At 42.5% G+C, this 19,262-nt stretch overlaps 1 protein-coding gene and 1 pseudogene across 1 annotated transcript; one reads left to right on the top strand and one right to left on the bottom strand.

Annotated features, from left to right (window-relative positions):
• Nucleotides 1-4,355: 4,355 nt before the first annotated feature.
• LOC148164279 (olfactory receptor 2AK2-like) lies at nt 4,356-5,276 on the bottom strand. The gene has a single exon (XM_088023570.1). The coding sequence runs from the start codon at nt 5,274-5,276 to the stop codon at nt 4,356-4,358; it is 921 nt and encodes a 306-aa protein (XP_087879696.1).
• Nucleotides 5,277-16,978: 11,702 nt separating this feature from the next.
• LOC148164278 (melanoma-associated antigen 8-like) lies at nt 16,979-17,983 on the top strand (annotated as a pseudogene).
• The last annotated feature ends 1,279 nt before the right edge of the window (nt 17,984-19,262 follow it).

Below are 19,262 nucleotides of genomic sequence, written 5' to 3'. Positions count from 1 at the left end.
ATATTTTTCTGCTTTATACTGAGTGTAATTTAGTGACAGTGCAAACAATGTCAATGATCATTTTATATATACACATATAATTCACATGTATGAATTTCAAACAAGGAAAACATTAAAAATTAAACAGTATTTAGATTCATTCAATGGTTAGGAATTAACATATATATATATTCTTAACTGACCAATCTGAATTTTGAAGACATTGATTATCAGGATAACATATTTCTCTCAAAAATATAAATGGTTTCTACTACTTTAGAAACCACTTCACATAGTTCCAAACCATGGTCATTTTCATATCCTATGAACCAGCAATTCCAGTCATATATACAAATCCAATATAAGCACTTGTCCATGGGAAACAGGGGGCATATACATTAATATTCATAAATGTAACATATGTAATAGCATAGAATTGAAAATAGTCTATCATCCACCAAACAAAACATAAACAGATATTTATTACCCATCACCAGGAAAATGTAGCATATGTAATAGCATAGAATTGAAAATTGTCTATCATCCACCAAACAAAACATAAACAGATATTTATTACCCATCACCAGGAAAATGTAGCATATGTAATAGCATAGAATTGAAAATTGTCTGTATAGAATCGAAAATTGTCTGTCATTCACCAATAGACAATTCTCAATTCTATGCTATTACATATGTTACATTTATGAATATTAATGTATATGCACCCTGTTTCCCATGGACAAGAGCTTATATTGAATTTGCATATATGACTGGAACTGCTGGTTCATAGGATATGAAAATGGTCCTGGTTTGGAACTATGTGAAGTGGTTTCCAAAATAGTAGAAACAATTTACATTTGTTAGAGAAATATGTTATCCTGAAAGAGGGCACGTACTGCATGGACCACTGGGTGATATACACAAACAATGAATCATGGATCACTGTATCAAAAACTAATGATGTACTGTATGGTGATTAACATAACATAATAAAAAATAAAAATAAAAAGAGGAATAATAGCCAGTAAAATATGTAAACAAACAAACAAAAAACAGATTATTTGTTAAAGTCAAAAAAAAAGAATTTTATCTTACACTAAAAAGTAGGTTCCATGGTTGCATTCAACTGTATTATTATAGTAAATGAGGAGGAGGGGATCAGAGGGGAAGATGAACCATAAGAGGCTATGGACTATGGGAAACAAACTGAGGGTTTCAGAGGGAGGGGGCAGGGTGATGGGTTAGCCCAGTGATGGGTATTAAGGAGGGTAAGTACTGCATGGAGCACTGGGTGTTATACGCAAACAATGAATCATGGATCACTACATCACAAACTAATGATGTACTGTATGGTGACTAACATAACATGTAAAATAAAATATTTAAAAAATAATAAAAAATAAAATAAGATTAACTAAAGCAAAGTTCTAAAAAAAATAACGTACAGCATAAAACCTTTTTATTATACTGTTCAAAACCCTGATGGTAAACATTCTATAATTTTACATGAATGTATATTTGGCAATACAGTAATATAGCAAGACAATGATAGTCTAGAAACTCAGAACAATGGGGGAGGCATGAGGACAAAATAGAAGCTCTGAAGAGCTCTAACCATTTTACTGTTTTCATTCCTGGTTTGGTGGGGGGCTTACAGATGCACTATATATTAAAAACAAATAAGCTAAATAAAGATACCCATGGGCCAAATATGTAATTTATTTGAATCAAGAATGAGTGCCCCAAGACAAATCAAATTGTTATGAAAATCATTGACAATGGACACATAGATGTAAGTCTTTAACATATATGAAAAATGTATTTTTGATATTTTCTTGTTTTTATCTAAATTCCAATTAGTTAGCATACAGTATAATATTAGTTTCAGGTGTACAATATAGTTTTTTTTTTTAAATATTTATTTATTTGAGAGAGAGAGAGACAGAGAGAGAGAGAGAGAGCACATGAGGGGAGAGGGTCAGAGGGAGAAGCAGACTTCCTGCTGAGCAAGGAGCCCGATATGGGACTCGATCCTGGGACTCCAGGATCATGACCTGAGCCCAAGGCAGTTGCTTAACCAACTGAGCCACCCAGGCGCCCTCAGGTGTACAATATAGTGATTCAACACTTACATACAACACGTAGGGCTCATCACAATTATATTTTAAATTAAGCACCAATCCATTACATTATGTACACCAACACATAAGCACTAGAATGTTGTTATATATTCCTGATCGGAATATTTGATATTAATACCACAATTTAATTGTCTTATTACAACTAAGCATACAATTTATCTATGACCAAACAAATTTATTCCTAGGTATATACTTAAAGAATTCAGTGTGGGGCTCCTGGGTGGGTTGGCTGGTTAAGTGTCTGCCTTTGGCTCAGGTAATGATGCTGGGGTCCTGGAATTGAGCCCCTCATCAGGTTCCCTGCTCAGTGGGGAGTCGGCTTCTCCCTTTCCCTCTGCAACTCCCTCTGGTATTTGTGCTCTCTGCTCTCCCTCCTGCTGTCTCTCTCACCCTCTCTCTCAATAGATAAATAAATAAAATCTTTAAAAAAAGAATTCAATGCATATGCCCATTAGAAAAGTTGGATAGGGAGAGTTATAGCATTTTTATTTTTAATAGCTGAAAGTGCAAAAGCATCCAATGAAAGCAATAGTGATATATCCATACAATGCAATGCTAGACAGCAATAAAAACAATAGCATCATTGCTTGCATTATTGAGGTTATATCTATAAACATTAAGAAAAAGAAGCCAGGTGCACAAGAGGATTTTATTTATTTTTTATTTATTTATGTTGATGGTAGTTAGAATGATGACCTTAATTGAATTAAATGCTAATAGTGTAGGGGCACAAAGAAATTGGATGATGAAAATGTTGCCCTTGCAGTTTTCCTCAACAGTAATAAGGATGATTTCTTACTTCCAGTTTTTATTCCAAGATCTTAACCCAATTCTCTGTTTTTATATTCCCTCACATTTCACATCATATCAGTCCAAAAGATTCAAATGTCTGCCTTCTACTAATCTCTGGAGACCGGTCACTTCAGGACTCTCTAATATTACTACTTTTCTCCAAGTCAGCATTTTGTAATAACTGCACTGCAGCAATGCTCTCCTATTTGCCCATTTCAATCTTCTCTGTGAGCACAGCAATGGTTGCCAGTTTTCTTGGATTAAACACCAAACTTCTCACAATGGTCAACCTCACATTTCAAATTCTGTATCCATTAATTCGACTCATCTACTGGAGTCCACCAATTTACTCTTTCATTTTATTTGCCCTGTCCATCATGTTCCTACCTCAAGAAATTTTTATTTGCTACTTCTTTTGCCCAGAACATTTCCCCCCCAGAACATTCTTTATGAAGTATCGATTTGAATTATTTACTCATCTCAGTTAAATCTTTGACCAAATATTTATAGTTGCCACTTCATGGATTATTTTATATAAAATTACAAAATTCTCTGACTTTCCTTTTTTTTTTTAGGATTTTATTTATTTATTTGACAGAGAGAGACACAGCGAGAGCAGGAACACAAGCGGGGGGAGTGGTAGAGGGAGAGTCAGGCCTCCCGTGGAGCGGGGAGCCCGATGCAGGGCTCGATCCCAGGACCCTGGGATCATGACCTGAGCCGAAGGCAGACGCTTAACCGACTGAGCCACCCAGGCGCCCCATAAATTCTCTGACTTTCCTTATCCCAATCTCCAGCTATTTTCCCATTAATTCCTCTTATTTTAAATATTACAGTTTTTTATATTTATTTTAATAATTTTATATCTCCCCACATTGAAATGCAAACTGAATGAGATCAAAGTTTTCTGTCAGTTCTTATCATTGTTTACTCCTAGATCACCAATGCCTATACCAGTGTCACAAATAGTTAAGACATTAAATCAGTTGTTGAATGAATGCATAAATGAGTGAATTATGTACTTTGCTCTACATTACAGTATATATTTACATAGATCCTTTTGATGGTACGTGCTTGTATAGATTATATCTCCTTTTCATTGTGTTTCAGATATTAAGGAGGATATTACAAAATATTTGTTGTTGCATGTTGACATGCAAATACTGAGTTGACATGCATGAAATCTATTGCTTTAGAAGCTAAATAATGTTGACCATAACACAATTTTTCCAGCTTACAGATTGGAAATGCATCCAGTTTCAAAAACTATCTTTAAGCCATTCTGAAACCAGCAGGATTCATGGTATTTATCAATTTATTTATTTCATAAATATTTCTGAGAGTTTATACATTCCAAAACAGTATTCCAGGCAAAGTGATCTATGTTGTTTAATCTCAGTCAATAAGGATTTCCCAAAGTGATATCTCCTGTACAAATATCCATTATACCAACAGTCTTCTCATGGTCCCAATAACCTCTTTATTCCTCAGGCTGTAGATAAATGGGTTCAGAAGAGGTGTGATGATGGTGTAAAACACTGCCACTGCCTTGCCCTGTTCTGGGGAATGCAAGGAGTGTGGCCTGGTGTAGGTGGAGAGAGCAGTCACATAGAACAGGCTTGCCACAGTCAGGTGAGAGAAACAAGTGGAAACAGCCTTTGTCTGTCCTTTACCTGAGCTCACCTGGAACACCACAGTAAGTACACAGGCATAGGATGCTAGAATGGCCAAGAAAGGCAGCAGCAGAATAATAAGCCCACTCAGGAGGACTGTATACTCATACTGGGAAGTTTCCTGACAAACCAGTTGTAAGAGAGATGGAAGTTCACAGAAAAAGTGGTTGATGAGCCGTGATCTACAAAATGGAAGATGAAACACATACAATGTGTGTACTAGAGCATTGATAGATCCACTGGTCCATGCACATGTGACCATGATCCAACAGATCTTCTTGCTCATGAGTACAGGATAATGCAAAGGGTGACAGATGGCTACATATCGATCATAGGACATGAAACCAAGGAGAAGGGCTTCAGTCCCACCAAGGACTATGAGCACAAATGTTTGACACTCACAGCCTAAAAATGTAATGGTTTTACTATTTGACAGAAAGTTAGTGGCCAGCTTGGGCACTGTGGTGGTGATGTTCATTATATCCATGAAGGAGAGCTGACTGAGTAGAAAATACATTGGAGTGTGGAGTCTGGTGTCCAATTGAATGAGAAGGATCAGTATGATATTCCCCATCAGAGCCACTGCAAAGAGGATCACAAGGGCAACAAAGAGGAAAGTGTCCATTTGGCCATATTGGAAAAGACCAGAAAGTATAAAATCTGTTTTGATGCTTTGATTTCCTGTCTTCATAGTTTAATCTGAAATATCAGAGCAGATTGTATCTAAAGATTCCATGTAAAGACAATGACTGCACTTCAAGAGAAAAGAAAATGATTATTGTTAAATGCCTTGAATTGCCTCCACACCATTGCCCTAGCCAAGTAAAATATACAGACTGGACACTGCTTTCATTTTCTTTGCAAAATGATCGGAAAACAATGTATCTTATTCCAGTAACTTTCAGAGAATAAACCCTGGATGATGATAACTTAACCTATCTCTTTACACACAAGACAACTTGTAGAGAATGTATGCATATTCAATTTCCCTTAGCTCTATTGATTATCAGATGTATTACTCACACTCAATTACCCAGTGAATTTATGACAGTATTAAAAGCACTCTGAATTTCTGTCCAGTTTGAAAAATACATGCTTTATCCTCTTTTTTTCCTTTAAATACAGAATTCTTAGGCCTTTTTAAGCACATACAAAGTTATCTAATCATTTTCCCTCACCTCTAACTCTAAAGGGTAATACTCTGGTAAGTATTAAAAACACTGAATGGGACACCTAGGTGGCTCAGTCAGTTAAGCAGCTGTCTTCGGCTCAGGTCATGATCCCAGGGTCCAGGGATGGAGTCCGCATCAGGCTCCTTGCTCAGTGGGGAGCCTGCTTCTCCCTCTGTTTGCTGCTCCCCCTGCTTGTGCTCTCTGTCTCTCTCTATGACAAATAGATAAATAAAATCTTTTAAAAAATAAAAATAAAAACATTGAATGCTGTAAAAATATTTTCATAACGTTCAGGAAATTAATTTTAGGCTATGCCACATTACTGTATTATAAATAAAAAAAATTCACTTTATGGATGAGGAAAAAGTACAAAGTTCATGTTAAGATGAGAAGACCTAAAAGATATCATGCATCTTTCCACCAAGAAAGAAATTCTCTAACACCCAGACACCTCCTCCAACTTCCAAAAGCATTTCCAGTTGTAGATAAAATTCTAAATGTCAGTTCCATTCACATTAATATAAAATAAATATATTGAGGACTGAGAACTTTTATGATATGTTCATCAATATAATTTAAAAATTACAATTCCCAACCTTAAAACAATTGTAATTATCATGTAGCTCTGGTGCACTAAGTACTGTCTTGGAATTTCAAGTTGAAGTAAAAATATTAAAATAATATCATCTTAAAGTTTGTTTTAAAACCAAACTGGAAACGTGGCAAGAGAAAGGAAGCAATATTAAAGTTTATATTTACCATGCTGGATTTCAGAACAAATTATATGTTATTAGGTCCATAAAGGTTGAAAGTCAAAAATTCCTACCTAAAAAACTTTATCAACTAAGCAATTACATATAGTTATTTTCATCATAATAAAAGCTCATGATTCTTATCATAGTCCACACATATTTTTTAATTGTTTGTTTCCATATTTCCCTTGAATTTTGAATTCTGCATTTATTAAAAATCTTTAGTGTAAATTTTATTTAAGGGAAAGTTATTAGGTAAATGATATCAGGAGATAGAAACTAAAGAAATGAATAGAAATGGAAGCCACACATATAGAAAATGTGTTAGCACCTCCATATTTTCAGTCAGTAATAAGGTAAATATAAAAATGGAATTATTAATAATAATCAGGACTTGCATGGAACTACACAATTTACAAAATATTTTACTTTAATGAAGGGGGGGTATCCAAGGGAGACATGAACCATGAGAGACTATGGACTCCGAGAAACAAACTGAGGGTTTTAGAGGGGAGGGGGTGGGAGTATGGTTTAGCCTGGTGATGGGTATTAAGGAGGGCATGTATTGCACTGAGCACTGGGTGTTTTATGAAAACAATGGATCTTGGATCACTACATCAAAAACTAATGATGTATTGTATGATGACTAACATAACATAATAAAATTAAAAATAAAACAAAACAAAAAAACTAGAAAGAACTGCATAAAATTCTCAACTTTTTTTTTTTACTTCCTGAAATACTTTACCTGTTTTAAATATTTTCATTATTTCAAAAATATTGTTGGATATAAATTTGTGCTTAATATAATGCAAAATGTTATGGTTTAGAGAAGAGAGAAACAAAAATGTTCACTAGCCCCATCAAGGATACAAGGATGTTCCAGGGTCATGCTCTCATATACAGAAGTACACACTGCTACCAGACTCTGGCCCTCTCACTGTGACAAGGTGGTCTTCATCCCCTTTGTCTTTTAAACCTGGGATGACTCATATGTGATATAAGACCAAATAAATCTCAAATACTTAACTCTATATTCTTTTCACATAAATCACTTATGCAATATGATGACAATATAGCCACCTAAGAAATAGTCCCAATTGAGAAAATGCATGTCAGATACATAATAGAATTCACACTACATAATCATCAAAGTGAAATGTATTTCTTTAAATAGGAATCGCATATTTTCCTTTTTAATATAAGTTGTAGGAAACTCATCAAAGCACTCTAATTTCTTTTTTTATTCTTAATTTAATTTTATTATGTTAGTCACCATACATTACATCATTAGTTTTTGATGTAGTGTTCCATGATTCATTGTTTTTGTATAACACCCAGTGCTCCATGCAGTACGTGCCCCTCTTTAATACCCATCTCTGGGCTAACCCATCCCTCCAACCCCTTCCCTCTAAAACCCTGTTTGTTTCTCAGACTCCATATTCTCTCATGGTTCATCTCTCCCTCCGATTCTCCCCCCTTGATCTTTCCCTTCCTTCTCCTAATGTCCTCCATTCTATTCCTTATGTTCCACAAATAAGTGAAACTATATGATAATTGAATTTCTCTGCTTGACTTATTTCACTTAGTGTAATCTCCTCCAGTCCCATCCATGTTGATGTGAAAGTTGGGTATTCATCCTTTCTGATGGCTGAGTAAAATTCTACTGTATAAGTGGACCATATCTTCTTTATCCATTCATCTGTTGAAGGACATCTTGACTCCTTCCACAGGTTGGCTATTGAGGACATTGCTGCTATGAACATTGGGGTGCATATGGCCCTTCTTTTCACTACATCTGTGTCTTTGGGGTAAATACCCAGGAGTGCAATTGCTGGGTCATAGGGTAGCTCTATTTTTTAATTTTTTGAGAACCTCCACACTGTTTTCCAAAGTGGCTGTACCAACTTGCATTCCCACCAACAGTGTAAGAGGGTTCCCCTTTCTCCACAACCTCTCCAACATTTGTTGTTTCTTTCCCTGTCCATTTTTGCCATTCTCACTGGTGTAAGGTGGTATCTCAATGTGGTTTTGATTTGAATTTCCCTGATGGCTAATGACGATGAACATTTTTTCATGTGTCTGTTAGCCATTTGTATGTCTTCTTTGGAGAAGTGTCTGTTCTTATCTTCTGCCCACTTTTTGACTTGATTATTTTTTTGGGTGTTGAGTTTGAGAAGTTCTTTATAGATCTTGGATACCAGCACTTTATCTATAGTGTCATTTGCAAATTTCTTTTAACTTACCTCAGAGGACTCAGCAGATTAAACACCTATCTGATAGCTGAGTGATTGTAACTGTGAAGATTCTCTCCCTCCACCAAGACATGTCTCTGAAACTAAAGAAGATATTTCCTACTATATACAGCAAATTTCTCCAACCACATATCCAGCCCAATGCAATCACATCACTGTTCATGGCTGACTTCCTCCCAGCTGGAGGGTAGACTCCCAACCTTACTTAACAAATGCCTGTTTTTCTACCACATGAGACACAGTTTGAATCCACATATTTGGGTGTCTGAGCCCAAAAACCGTACCAAGAGAAAGTCAGGAGATCACTTTAGATACAGATGGCCCTTTAAATTCACACAAATAATAACAATATAGACATGGAACAGTATCTGGTTTCCTTTGATCAAGTCCTAGGAAGGGAATAAGAGCAGATGTGTCATGAGGAGAACAGATTAGATAAATCAGTATATCTGATGACATTCTTTCAGGCATACTAACACCTTGCTGACACATCTGTCCCTTGAATCTTGGACAAAACATCAAGACGGTGGGCTAGAATGTGCCAGCCCTCATTTCCCACAGACACTCCATAAAGAACAACATATGGACAAACATAGTTTTGTCAGAACTCCAGAAACCAGCTAAAAAGTGCAAAAGCCAAGTGAATCCTTAACCAAGAAAAAGCCCTTACTCAAAATGTTGGGAAATTTTGTGGAATTGTGCCTCCCCTTGCCATACCCCCAGCTGGAGCCATGTGGTTTAGTCAGGAGGACACTTCTTAATTCTCAGTTCCATCGTTTAGACAAAAGAAGAACGTACTTGCTTATAACGTACTGACTTGTGGAGGGCTCTCCATATGACTTCTGTCTGTCCCTGGCTCCGAACAGTGATGGGGAAAGTGGCATAGTTGGGAGGCCTCTGATGGCAGGGACAGTTGCAGTGGATCATTAAAGCTACAGTGAGCTACAATTTGTGGGGGAAGCAAGACATTAACAAAGAGACATTTAATACAAATGCAAGGCTTCTAAAAAAAATGCAAGGATGAGACTCTAAGGAAATTTAAAAGTGCCTTGTATGTGGGGAACTTGACCAAAACACACAGAAGTCCACCTTTACTTCTTTTATAAGATTTGAAAAGACCAAACCTGAAAATTATTATAAATACATATTAATGGGCCCACACATACAAAAATCTCATCTATGATATCAGTAATGTAACGTGTTGTAGAAATTGTTTTTTTGTAATCCACATGTGTTGTGGACTGAATTGGGTCCCCTCTTAATTCAAATGTTGAAATCTTAACCTCCATTATTTTATAGTGTCTGTATTTGGAAATAATACTTCCAATAGGCAATTAAGTCAACACGGATCATATGGGTCACCTTCATCCAATATATGTGATTTCATATAAGTGGAGTTTAAGATACAGACACTTGTAGAGTTACAGCCATGTAAAGACAGACAGAGAAGATGGATGTCTACAAGCCAAGGAAAGGGTTCCCAACAAAATTCAACTCTGCCAACCCCTTGACATCCATCTTGTAGCCTTCAGAAAAGTGAGAAAATTAACTATTATTAATTACAACCCAGGTTGTGATACTTTGATATGGCAGCCCCAAGCAAACAAATACACTATGGTAACGACAAATAAAGTATCAATAAACTACAGACAAAAGGAAATAGGAGGTAAATAAAAGCATCCCACTATTAAAAAATCAATAAAGTGAAAATGAAGGCATTAAAAAAGGTAACGAGGGACAGCAATAGCTATAACAAGAAAACACTTAACAAAAAGGCATTGAGTTATTTTCCTACCAGTAATCATATTAAATGTCCCATTCAAAAGATAAAGATTGACAGAATGGAATGGATTTAAAAAGAGAAAATAACTATGCTGCCTACAGGATACTCTCCTTAGTTCTAAGGACAAAGGTTGATAGATTGTTAATGAAACGAAAAAAAAAAAAAAAGACTGTGCTGAAGTAGTAACCGATTGATTTATACTAATTTATATTTATACTAATTTCACACAAAAATAAAACTGTAAGAAAGGAAAAGGACACATAACAATAATAATGACACTTCACAATTATAAATATATGTATACCAAAACCCAGAGATATTAAATATATATAGAAATTTTGGCATAATTTCTAAGGGAACATGGAACATTTTCCAAGATAGACCTTATATAAGACCAATAAACATTTATTAACATTTTAAGAAGGGTAAAGTCATACAAACTAGCTTTTCTTATCATAATGAGATAAAATTAAAAATTTAATTTTGCTGAAGCAAATTTAAGATTGCTGAAGCAAATCTGGGAAATCGAGAATATACGTGAAAATTTAATTACATACTCATAAACAACAAACTGGTCAAAGAATTAAACACAAGGGAAATTATAAATTATCCTGACAAAAATGAAAATAACACAATGTACCAAAATTTATTAGATATAGGAAAGATAATGTTAAGAGGGAATTTAGAGTTGTAAAAGCTCACTTTTAAAAAGACTGCCAACTTAAGGCTCTATGGAGATGGCAGAGTGGGAGGATCCTGAACTCACTTAGTCCCAGAGACACACAAGATAACAAACACATCCATGCAACTACCTCTGAAAACAACCCAAAGATTGTCAGAACAAACTCTCTAGTTACTCATAGAGAGGAGGCCACATAAAAAATGTCAGGAGAAACGGAGATGCAGTTGGAAACCAAACCCTTCATGAGACTAACCACAAGCAGGAGGTACACTACAATCACGGAGAAGAGAGAATCAGAACCCTCGGCAAGCGCCTCAAGGATGGGTCACCCACATCAGGATCATGGGTTCCTGTAATATATGGCTTTGAAAAACAGTGGGGCTTAACTTTCTGAATATTTACAATCAGCTGGGAATCACTTGGTATTTTAAAAGTTAGCAGGCTTAACTCTGAAAGATCATGAGGGCAAGAAGAAACTGAGTCCCTGTCCCTAAAGTGCTAGCATAAGAGCATATGAACAGCATTTTGAGCAGCACCTGGGACATAGTAAAGGAGATTTATTTACCACTTCCAGAACACGCTTGGGTGTATGTGTGTGTATGTGTGTGGGTGGATCTATAGCAGACTTCTCCAAGAACAAAAGAGCTGACCAGTGCCATTTCCTCCCAGACCCCAAGCCAAGATAGCAGCACATGTGCAGGAACAAGTGTAAACACTCTTCATCTATCTAGGTAGCACCATGAACTCCACCCCCACATTCTCCTGCAGATCCACACTACCCAATCCCTCCCATTACACAGGTGTCCATCCAAAGCATCTCCTACCACAAAACATGCTGCAAACAGCCCCAACAGTGAGATGCGACACTCCAAACTGACTCTTGCCCTGGGGAGAGGGACAGATACACATGCACACAGGTGTGTCCACAGTCCCAGCAGGCAAATATTGTCTAGTAGCACAGAAAATGTGGACTGCCAATCGGTGCAAGGGCAGCCCTAGCAGGTATGACTGCTATTACTGCCCACTTTGGGAGCCTCAAGGCACACGGCAAGGATATCATCCTTCAAGTAGCCCCTGCACATGAGCTTAGGGCAGGCATTTTGCTGACTGCTGACACCTTCCAACTTCTAGCACATGGTGGAGCAGGCTGGTCCCTTCACAGCACAGGGTCAAAAACCTTCTTGGTGTAACAAGCACAGTGGTCAAATGCAGCCAAACGGACTGAAGGAAACTATAGTCAGTCATGATAGTAAAGTGCACACAATCCACATAGAGACCTCCTTAGAGTACCTGGTTCTGGTGAACAGGGGCATTGTGCTGCTGGACACCACAGGACCTCTTCTTCAAAAAGCCATGACTGTTAAGGTCAAGAAATGTAGCTTATTTTCCAAATACATAGGAAACAAGCACAGAGGGTTACACATAATAATGAGGTGGAGGAATATGTCCCAAAAGAACAGGGACAAAACTGCATCAAATTGCTAAATGAACAGAAATAATCAATATGACTGTTATAAGATCAAAGTAATGGCTATAAGATATTCATGGGATTTGAGAAAAGACTATAGGCTCTCAGTGAGACAAAGACAGAACATATTGAAAAGAGACCCAGTCTTAGATAAAGAACTCAGTAACTGAAATAAAATACAGTAGGGCGCCTGGGTGGCTCAGATGGTTGAGCGTCTGCCTTCGGCTCAGGTCATGATCCCAGGGTCCTGGGATCGAGTCCCACATCAGGCTCCCTGCTCAGTGGGGAGCCTGCTTCTCCCTCTGCCTCTCTCTCTCTCTCTCTCTCTGACTCTCATGAATAAATAAATAAAACATTTAAAAAAAATAAAACATTTTGAAATAAAATACAGTAGAGGGAAGCAATAGCATATACGATGAGGCAGAGGAATGGATCAGGGAGCTAAAGAAGGATTAATGGAAAACAACAAAGATGAACAGCAGAAAAGAAAGAAAATAAGAATAATAAAGTATGTGACAAGGTGAAGGGAACTCAGCATATCATCAAGATTAATAACATTCACTTTATAAAGAATCCTGAAGGAGAGAGAGAAAGAGGGGCAGAAAATTTATTTGAAGAAATAATAGCTGAAAATTTCATTAATTTGGGGAAGGAAAGAGGTATCCAGCTCCAGGAGGCACAAAGAAACCCTTCCCCCAAAAAATCAACGCAAGGAAGTGCAAACAAAGACACCTCATGGCAAAAAGTAGTGATAAAGAGAGAATTATTTAAAAAAGCACTAGAAAAGAAGAGTTACATATAAGGGAAATGACATAAAACTATCAGTAAATTTCTTAGAAACTTTGCAGGCCAGAGAGGTGTGGCATGTTACATTAAAAGTGCTGAAAGAAACAAGAAAACTTAAAAAAATATATTTATGCACACAATATAGGAGCACTGAAATACATAAAGCAACTCTTAAGAGCCATAAAGGAAGGTAATCACAGTAATACAATAGAGGACTTCCAAGACCTCACTCACATCAATGGATAGATTATCTATCTAGCCAGAAAATCAACAAGGAAACAATGACTTTGAATAACACAATGTACCAGATGGACCTACTGGATATATTCAGAACATTTCATTTAAAAAATATTGGAATACACAGTCTTTTCCAGTACATGAAGCATTCCCCAAAATGGATCCTATGTTAGGCCACAAAAAAGTCTCAAATTCAAAACGATTGAAATTGTATCATGCATTTTTCTCACCACAATAGTATGAAACTAGGAAGTAATTGCAAGAAAAAAAGATGGAAAGAGCACAAATACATGGAGGCTAAATAACATTCTACCAAATATTGAATAGATGAAACAAGAAATAAAAAAGGAAATCAAAAAATATATGGAGAAAAATGAAAATAAACTACAATGATCCAAAATCTTTGGAATGCAGCAAAACTATTCTAAGAGGAGACATTATAACTATACAGGAATACATCACAGAGCAAGACAAATATCAAATAAAAAACATAACATTACACTTAAAGGAACCAGGAAAACAAAAACGAAAACCAAGCCAGTAGAAAGAAAAAAATAAAGATTAATCAAAAACAAATGAAATTTAAAACTAAAAAGAAACAAAATCCAAGAAGACCAAATTAATGGTCTGTTTTTGGGAGCTGTTTTTGTTTGTTTGTTTGTTTGTTTTAATTTTTATTGTTATGTTAATCACCATACATTACATCATTAGTTTCTAATGCAGTGTTCCATGATTCACTGTTTGGGCATAATACACAGTGCTCCACGCAGAACGTGCCCTCTTTAATACCCATCACCAGGCTAACCCATCCCCCACGGCCCTCCCCTCTAGAACCCTCAGTTTGTTTCTCAGAGTCCATCGTCTCTCATGGTTCCTCTCCCCCTCCGATTTCCCCCCCTTCATTCTTCCCCTCCTGCTATCTTCTTTTTTTTTTTTTTCTTAACATATAATGTATTATTTGTTTCAGAGGTACAGGTCTGTGATTCATCAGTCTTATACAATTCACAGCGCTCACCATAGCACATACCCTCCCCAATGTCTATCACCCAGCCACCCCCTCCCTCCCACCCCCCACCACTCCAGCAACCCTCAGGCTCCTGGGATGCATGAGCCCACATAGTGCGTGGCCACTTTGGCCTCAGGGCCTCCGAGACCCCATGGTGTTTGGATGGAGCACTGCCTCAAGTATGGGGGTGGGGGGCGATGGCCCATGTGTTGCTGGGTGGAAAGGCGAGGACCAGAAGGAGGACTGCGGGAATGGGGACAGCGAACAGATTCGGTCCCGGGAGGCCCCGGGGCCAGATGGTCACCTAGGGCGTGCCCTGACTTCCCAGCCACGTCTCCTAGAGCCTGGGGTCTGGGTGGAAGGAGCAGGCTTCAGGGCTGCCCAGGCCTACCCCGGTCCTGCCAGGATGGAAGGGGAGGACCAGAGGGAGGACAGACTGGGCCGCAGTACGTTCAGGCCAGGGAGGAGGACCCTTGTGGAGAAGGAGCCCATGCCTCCTATCTGGAGGCCCACATGTGGCTGCTAGAGACTGAGGGCCTGTGGTGAGAAGGAGCGGGCCTGGGGTGTAGCGGGTTGTGTGTGTGTGAGGGTGGAGGGCGGGGTCGGGGGGAGCTGGGCACAGGTCCGGTTGGGAGTCAGGGTGAGGACCCTGGGGGAGGACTGGCCGTACCCCCTCCACACCATCTCAGCAAAGAAGCAAAGTGCACCGGAGTCTGGCCGGGCCCGATTCAGGGAGGATCGGTCAGCGGGGGCCCAACCTGGCACCCATGCTCACTTGTCTCATGGGCCAGAAGGCGGGAGTCCTCGGGGAGCAAGGTCTTGGTCTCAGGGGCACATGGCTTCTGTCTCACGTTGGGGACCTGGAAGAAGGGCAGGCCCTCCAGGAAGAAAGAAGATTAGCGTCCTGGGGGCCTGAGGGCATCCCCACCCCAGGACAGAGGGGCCGGTCCCTCTTACCGGCCCTTTGGGATCTTGCCGGGGGGCTGAGGGTGGGGGATGGAGACGTGGCCGTGGACGAGGACGTGCTGGCTCCTCACCCTCCTCTCGGAGCTCTCAGGGAGGTGAGGACCATGCTGGGAGAGGTCGGGGTCAGGTCAACTGGGGGAGCCCATCTGGGAGACACACAGGAGTCCCTGCTCCTGCCGAGAGTCAATGTGGGGACACCCGAGGGAGGAGTGAGTGACTCCCCACCCACCCCTCAGGACAAGGAAGGGATGGCCCAGAAATCTGTGCAGCCCTTACCTGGCTGCCCTGGGAACCCTGGGTGCGGCCTGTCAGGCTGAGTCCCTCCTCCTCTCCAGATCCTTCCTCTCAGGATGGGGAGGGCCCGAGCCTGAGGGTCTGGACTCAGGTAGCAGAGGAGGCAGGTGCCCTGCCTCTGGGTCTGGCCCTGATGGTGGGGGGGAGATGAGAAATGAGGGGATGCCTCCCACAGCAGGATCCCTAGGGCCCAGGCCTACCCTGCCGCTTCTGCCAGCCCTGGGGAGACGGGCGATCGGTGGGCCAAGTTACTGCTCCTGACTTTTCCTTCTGATGTCTCCCAGAGATGAGGCCTCGGCACCAGGAGGGTGGCCTCAGGTCAACACAGGGAGTTTTCCCAGGCCTTCCGTGGGGTCAAGGTATAGACGGAGAGGTGCGCCCATCCCAGCACAGACGGAACCCGAGCTTGGCCATCCCTGGGATTCCGTGACGAGCCGTTAGACCCTTGGCAGGCGTGGGCAGAGGTGGGCCCCCTCGCTTACCTTCTGTGGAGTCTCAGGGCTTCGTGGTCTTGCTGTGACTCTGTGGCCTCAGGCTGCGGGGGTGGGGCCCAGGCCCTGCCAGGGGAAATAGCAGTCCCCTGAGAGGCCAAGGAGGGGACCGCCCAGCTTGGACTGATGGCGACCTCACAGAGTCCGCCCCAGCCCTCCTTCCCCACTGAGGGCCGGGGGCCGTGCTGTGTCTGCACCCCGAAGTGACTCCTCCTTTGCTCCTCCAGCAGCTTCAAGAACTCAGAGTTGAGGCCTAGCTCTGAGGCAGGAGCCTCTAAGTTCCCAGAGCAGGGGAGGTGCAGGTGAGTGCGAGTGGTCAAGGTGAGGTACTTGCTCTGAGCATGGAACCAGGGGCTCGCCCATCCCACCCAGAGGGGACCCCTCAGCACCCAAGTCCGATGCAGTGCACTCTCAGCTCCGGGACTTCAGGCCTCTGCTGCCTGGGCTGGAACCTGAGGATTCATCACACCTTTTCTTCAGGTTCAGCCGGACACAAACGCCATGCCCGTGGGTCAGAGGAGTGCGCTCTGGAAGCTGGAGGAAGACCCAGGCCCGGCCCAGGGCCTGGTGGAGGCACAGGTGTCGGGGGTTGGGGAGGAAGAGGCCCCCCGCGCCCCCTCCTCCTCCTCCACCTCAGCCTCCTCCCAGTCCACCGCCCCATCTGTCTCCTGCTCTGCCCTGTTTCTGGTCCCCTCGGAGGAGGGGTCTGCTGCTGGGTTCCAGAGTCCTCCCCAGAGCTCTCTGAGTGCCTGCCTCTCCCCCACTGCCCCAGCAGCCAGTGCCTGGAACCAGCCTGACCAGGGCTCTAGCAGCTCCGATGAGGAGGGGTCGAGCACCTGCGAGGAGCCCAAAGAACCCCAGCCGGGGCTCTAAAACATAATCCAGGGGAAGCTGGCCGACCTGGTGGAGTTCCTGCTCCTCAAGTATCACACCAAGGAGCTGACCAGCCAGGCAGAGATGCTGGAGATCGTCCGCAAAGATGACCAGGATGCCTTCCCTGTGATCTTGGGCCAAGCCTCTGAGTGCATGCAGCTGGTTTTTGGCACGGATGTGAAGGAAGTGGACCCCAACGACCACTCCTACATCCTGGTCCCCGTCCTGGGCCTCACCTATGATGGGATGCTGAGCGGTGAGCAGGGAGTGCCCAAGACCGGCCTCCTGGTTTTGGTCCTAGGGGTGATCCTCCAGCATGGCGACCGTGCCCCCGAGGAGGAGGTGTGGGAAACGCTGGGGGTCATGGGGGTGTATGCCGGCCAGGAGCATGACATCTATGGGGAGCCCAGGGATCTCCTCACCAATGTCTGGGTGCAGGAAGGGTACGTGGAGTACCGGCAGGTGCCCGGCAGTGACCCTGCCCGCTACGAGTTCCTGTGGGGTCCCAGGGCCCACGCCGAAACCGGCAAGTTGCAAATGCTAGAGTATTTGCTCCGGGTCAATCTCGGGCAGTCGGCTTCCTCCCTGGCCCTGTCTGAAGGGGCTGTGAGAGATGAGGAAGAGGGTCCCTGAGCCCCGGGGTCCGCCAGGCCCTTTCCAGGCTTTGCTGGGTTCGGCAGCTTCTCCTGCGGGGTGCTGGGCATGAAGTGAGGCCGCTTGCTGGTTCTTCCCTGCGTGTGTGTGTGTGTGTGTGTGTGTGTGCGTGTGTGTGTGCACAAGCATGCATGAAGACAGAGTCCTGGGCGTTTGAAGGAGTGCAGGGCCATGGAGGGTTGGGAGAAGAAAGCAGGGCAAGGAGCCTCCTGGGGTGGGGGGGTTGTTCCCTGGCATGACTTCCACATCCAGAGCTTGGTGTCTTTGAGGAAGCTCTCCTGTGGGGTTCCTTGCCATAGGTTTCATCCGCTTCGGCGGCTGATTGTGTGAGTGACATCCACCCCGCAGCATTTGTTCTTACCCAGTTCAAGAGTTAAGAGTTTTATCATGTTCTGGGGGCGCCTGCGTCCTCTGTTGGTTAAACATCTGCCATCGGCTCAGGTCATGATCTCAGGATCCTGGGATCGAACTCCACGTTGGGCTCCCTGCTCAGTGGAGACTCTGCTTCTCTCTCTCCCCGGGTGTGCTTTCTCTTTCTCAAATAAATAAATAAATACCTTTAAGAAAAAGTTTTTTTTTTTCATGCCCTGGACACCAGCCTGGACACCTTGCCTACTTGTTTGGGCTCTGGACCGAAATCACAGGGCATTGGTCTAGGGATGGTTTGGAAAGGCATAAGAACAGAAGAAGCAAGGGACGGGGTTCAGAAGCTGGAGAGATAGAAGTTTGTTGGTTCTTGCATCTGATGCCTTCCCCGACCATCATTGTGCAAATGCCAAAGGCAAGCACGTGCACACATCCGCTCCTGCATTGGTCTGGTTCTTCCAGAATGGAGGGGAAACCGCCTCCCAGCAGAGAGGGAGCCCTGCTCACTGGCTCCTTGAGTCCCTGTCATGGGCTGAGCTCTGCTCTCTGGAAGGCCCTGTTCATGAGCAGTGAGGACACTTGGAGAAGCAGGACACGTCCCAGCCATAGGGGACTGAGTCTAACGGCCGCACTCCTGGCAGGAAGGTGGGGAGTGGTGCCCTGAGACCTACAGAAGAAGTGGAGTCAGGGTGAGGGGGTGTGGCTCCCGGGGCGAGCACTGCGGTGGATTAGCCCCCGGCCCAGCCCATGGAGGGGGGTGTGTGAGGTGACCAAAGGGTCTCCGTGATTGCTTCTGGTCACCGGCAAGCTGGGTGGCAACACTGCCGGACTCCAGTGTCTGCCTCCGTGTCAGGGAAGGCGGGGGACAGGGTGCGAGCCTATGTGTGGGGTG

Source organism: Eumetopias jubatus, unplaced genomic scaffold (genome assembly GCF_037043125.1).
Source record: "Eumetopias jubatus isolate StellerSeaLion01/CBP00866 unplaced genomic scaffold, mEumJub1_p1.0 scaffold_5, whole genome shotgun sequence".
Classification (NCBI taxonomy): Eukaryota; Metazoa; Chordata; class Mammalia; order Carnivora; family Otariidae; genus Eumetopias; species Eumetopias jubatus.
The sequence above is the reverse complement of the archived record's forward strand: the minus strand, read 5'-3'. Positions and strand labels throughout refer to the sequence as shown.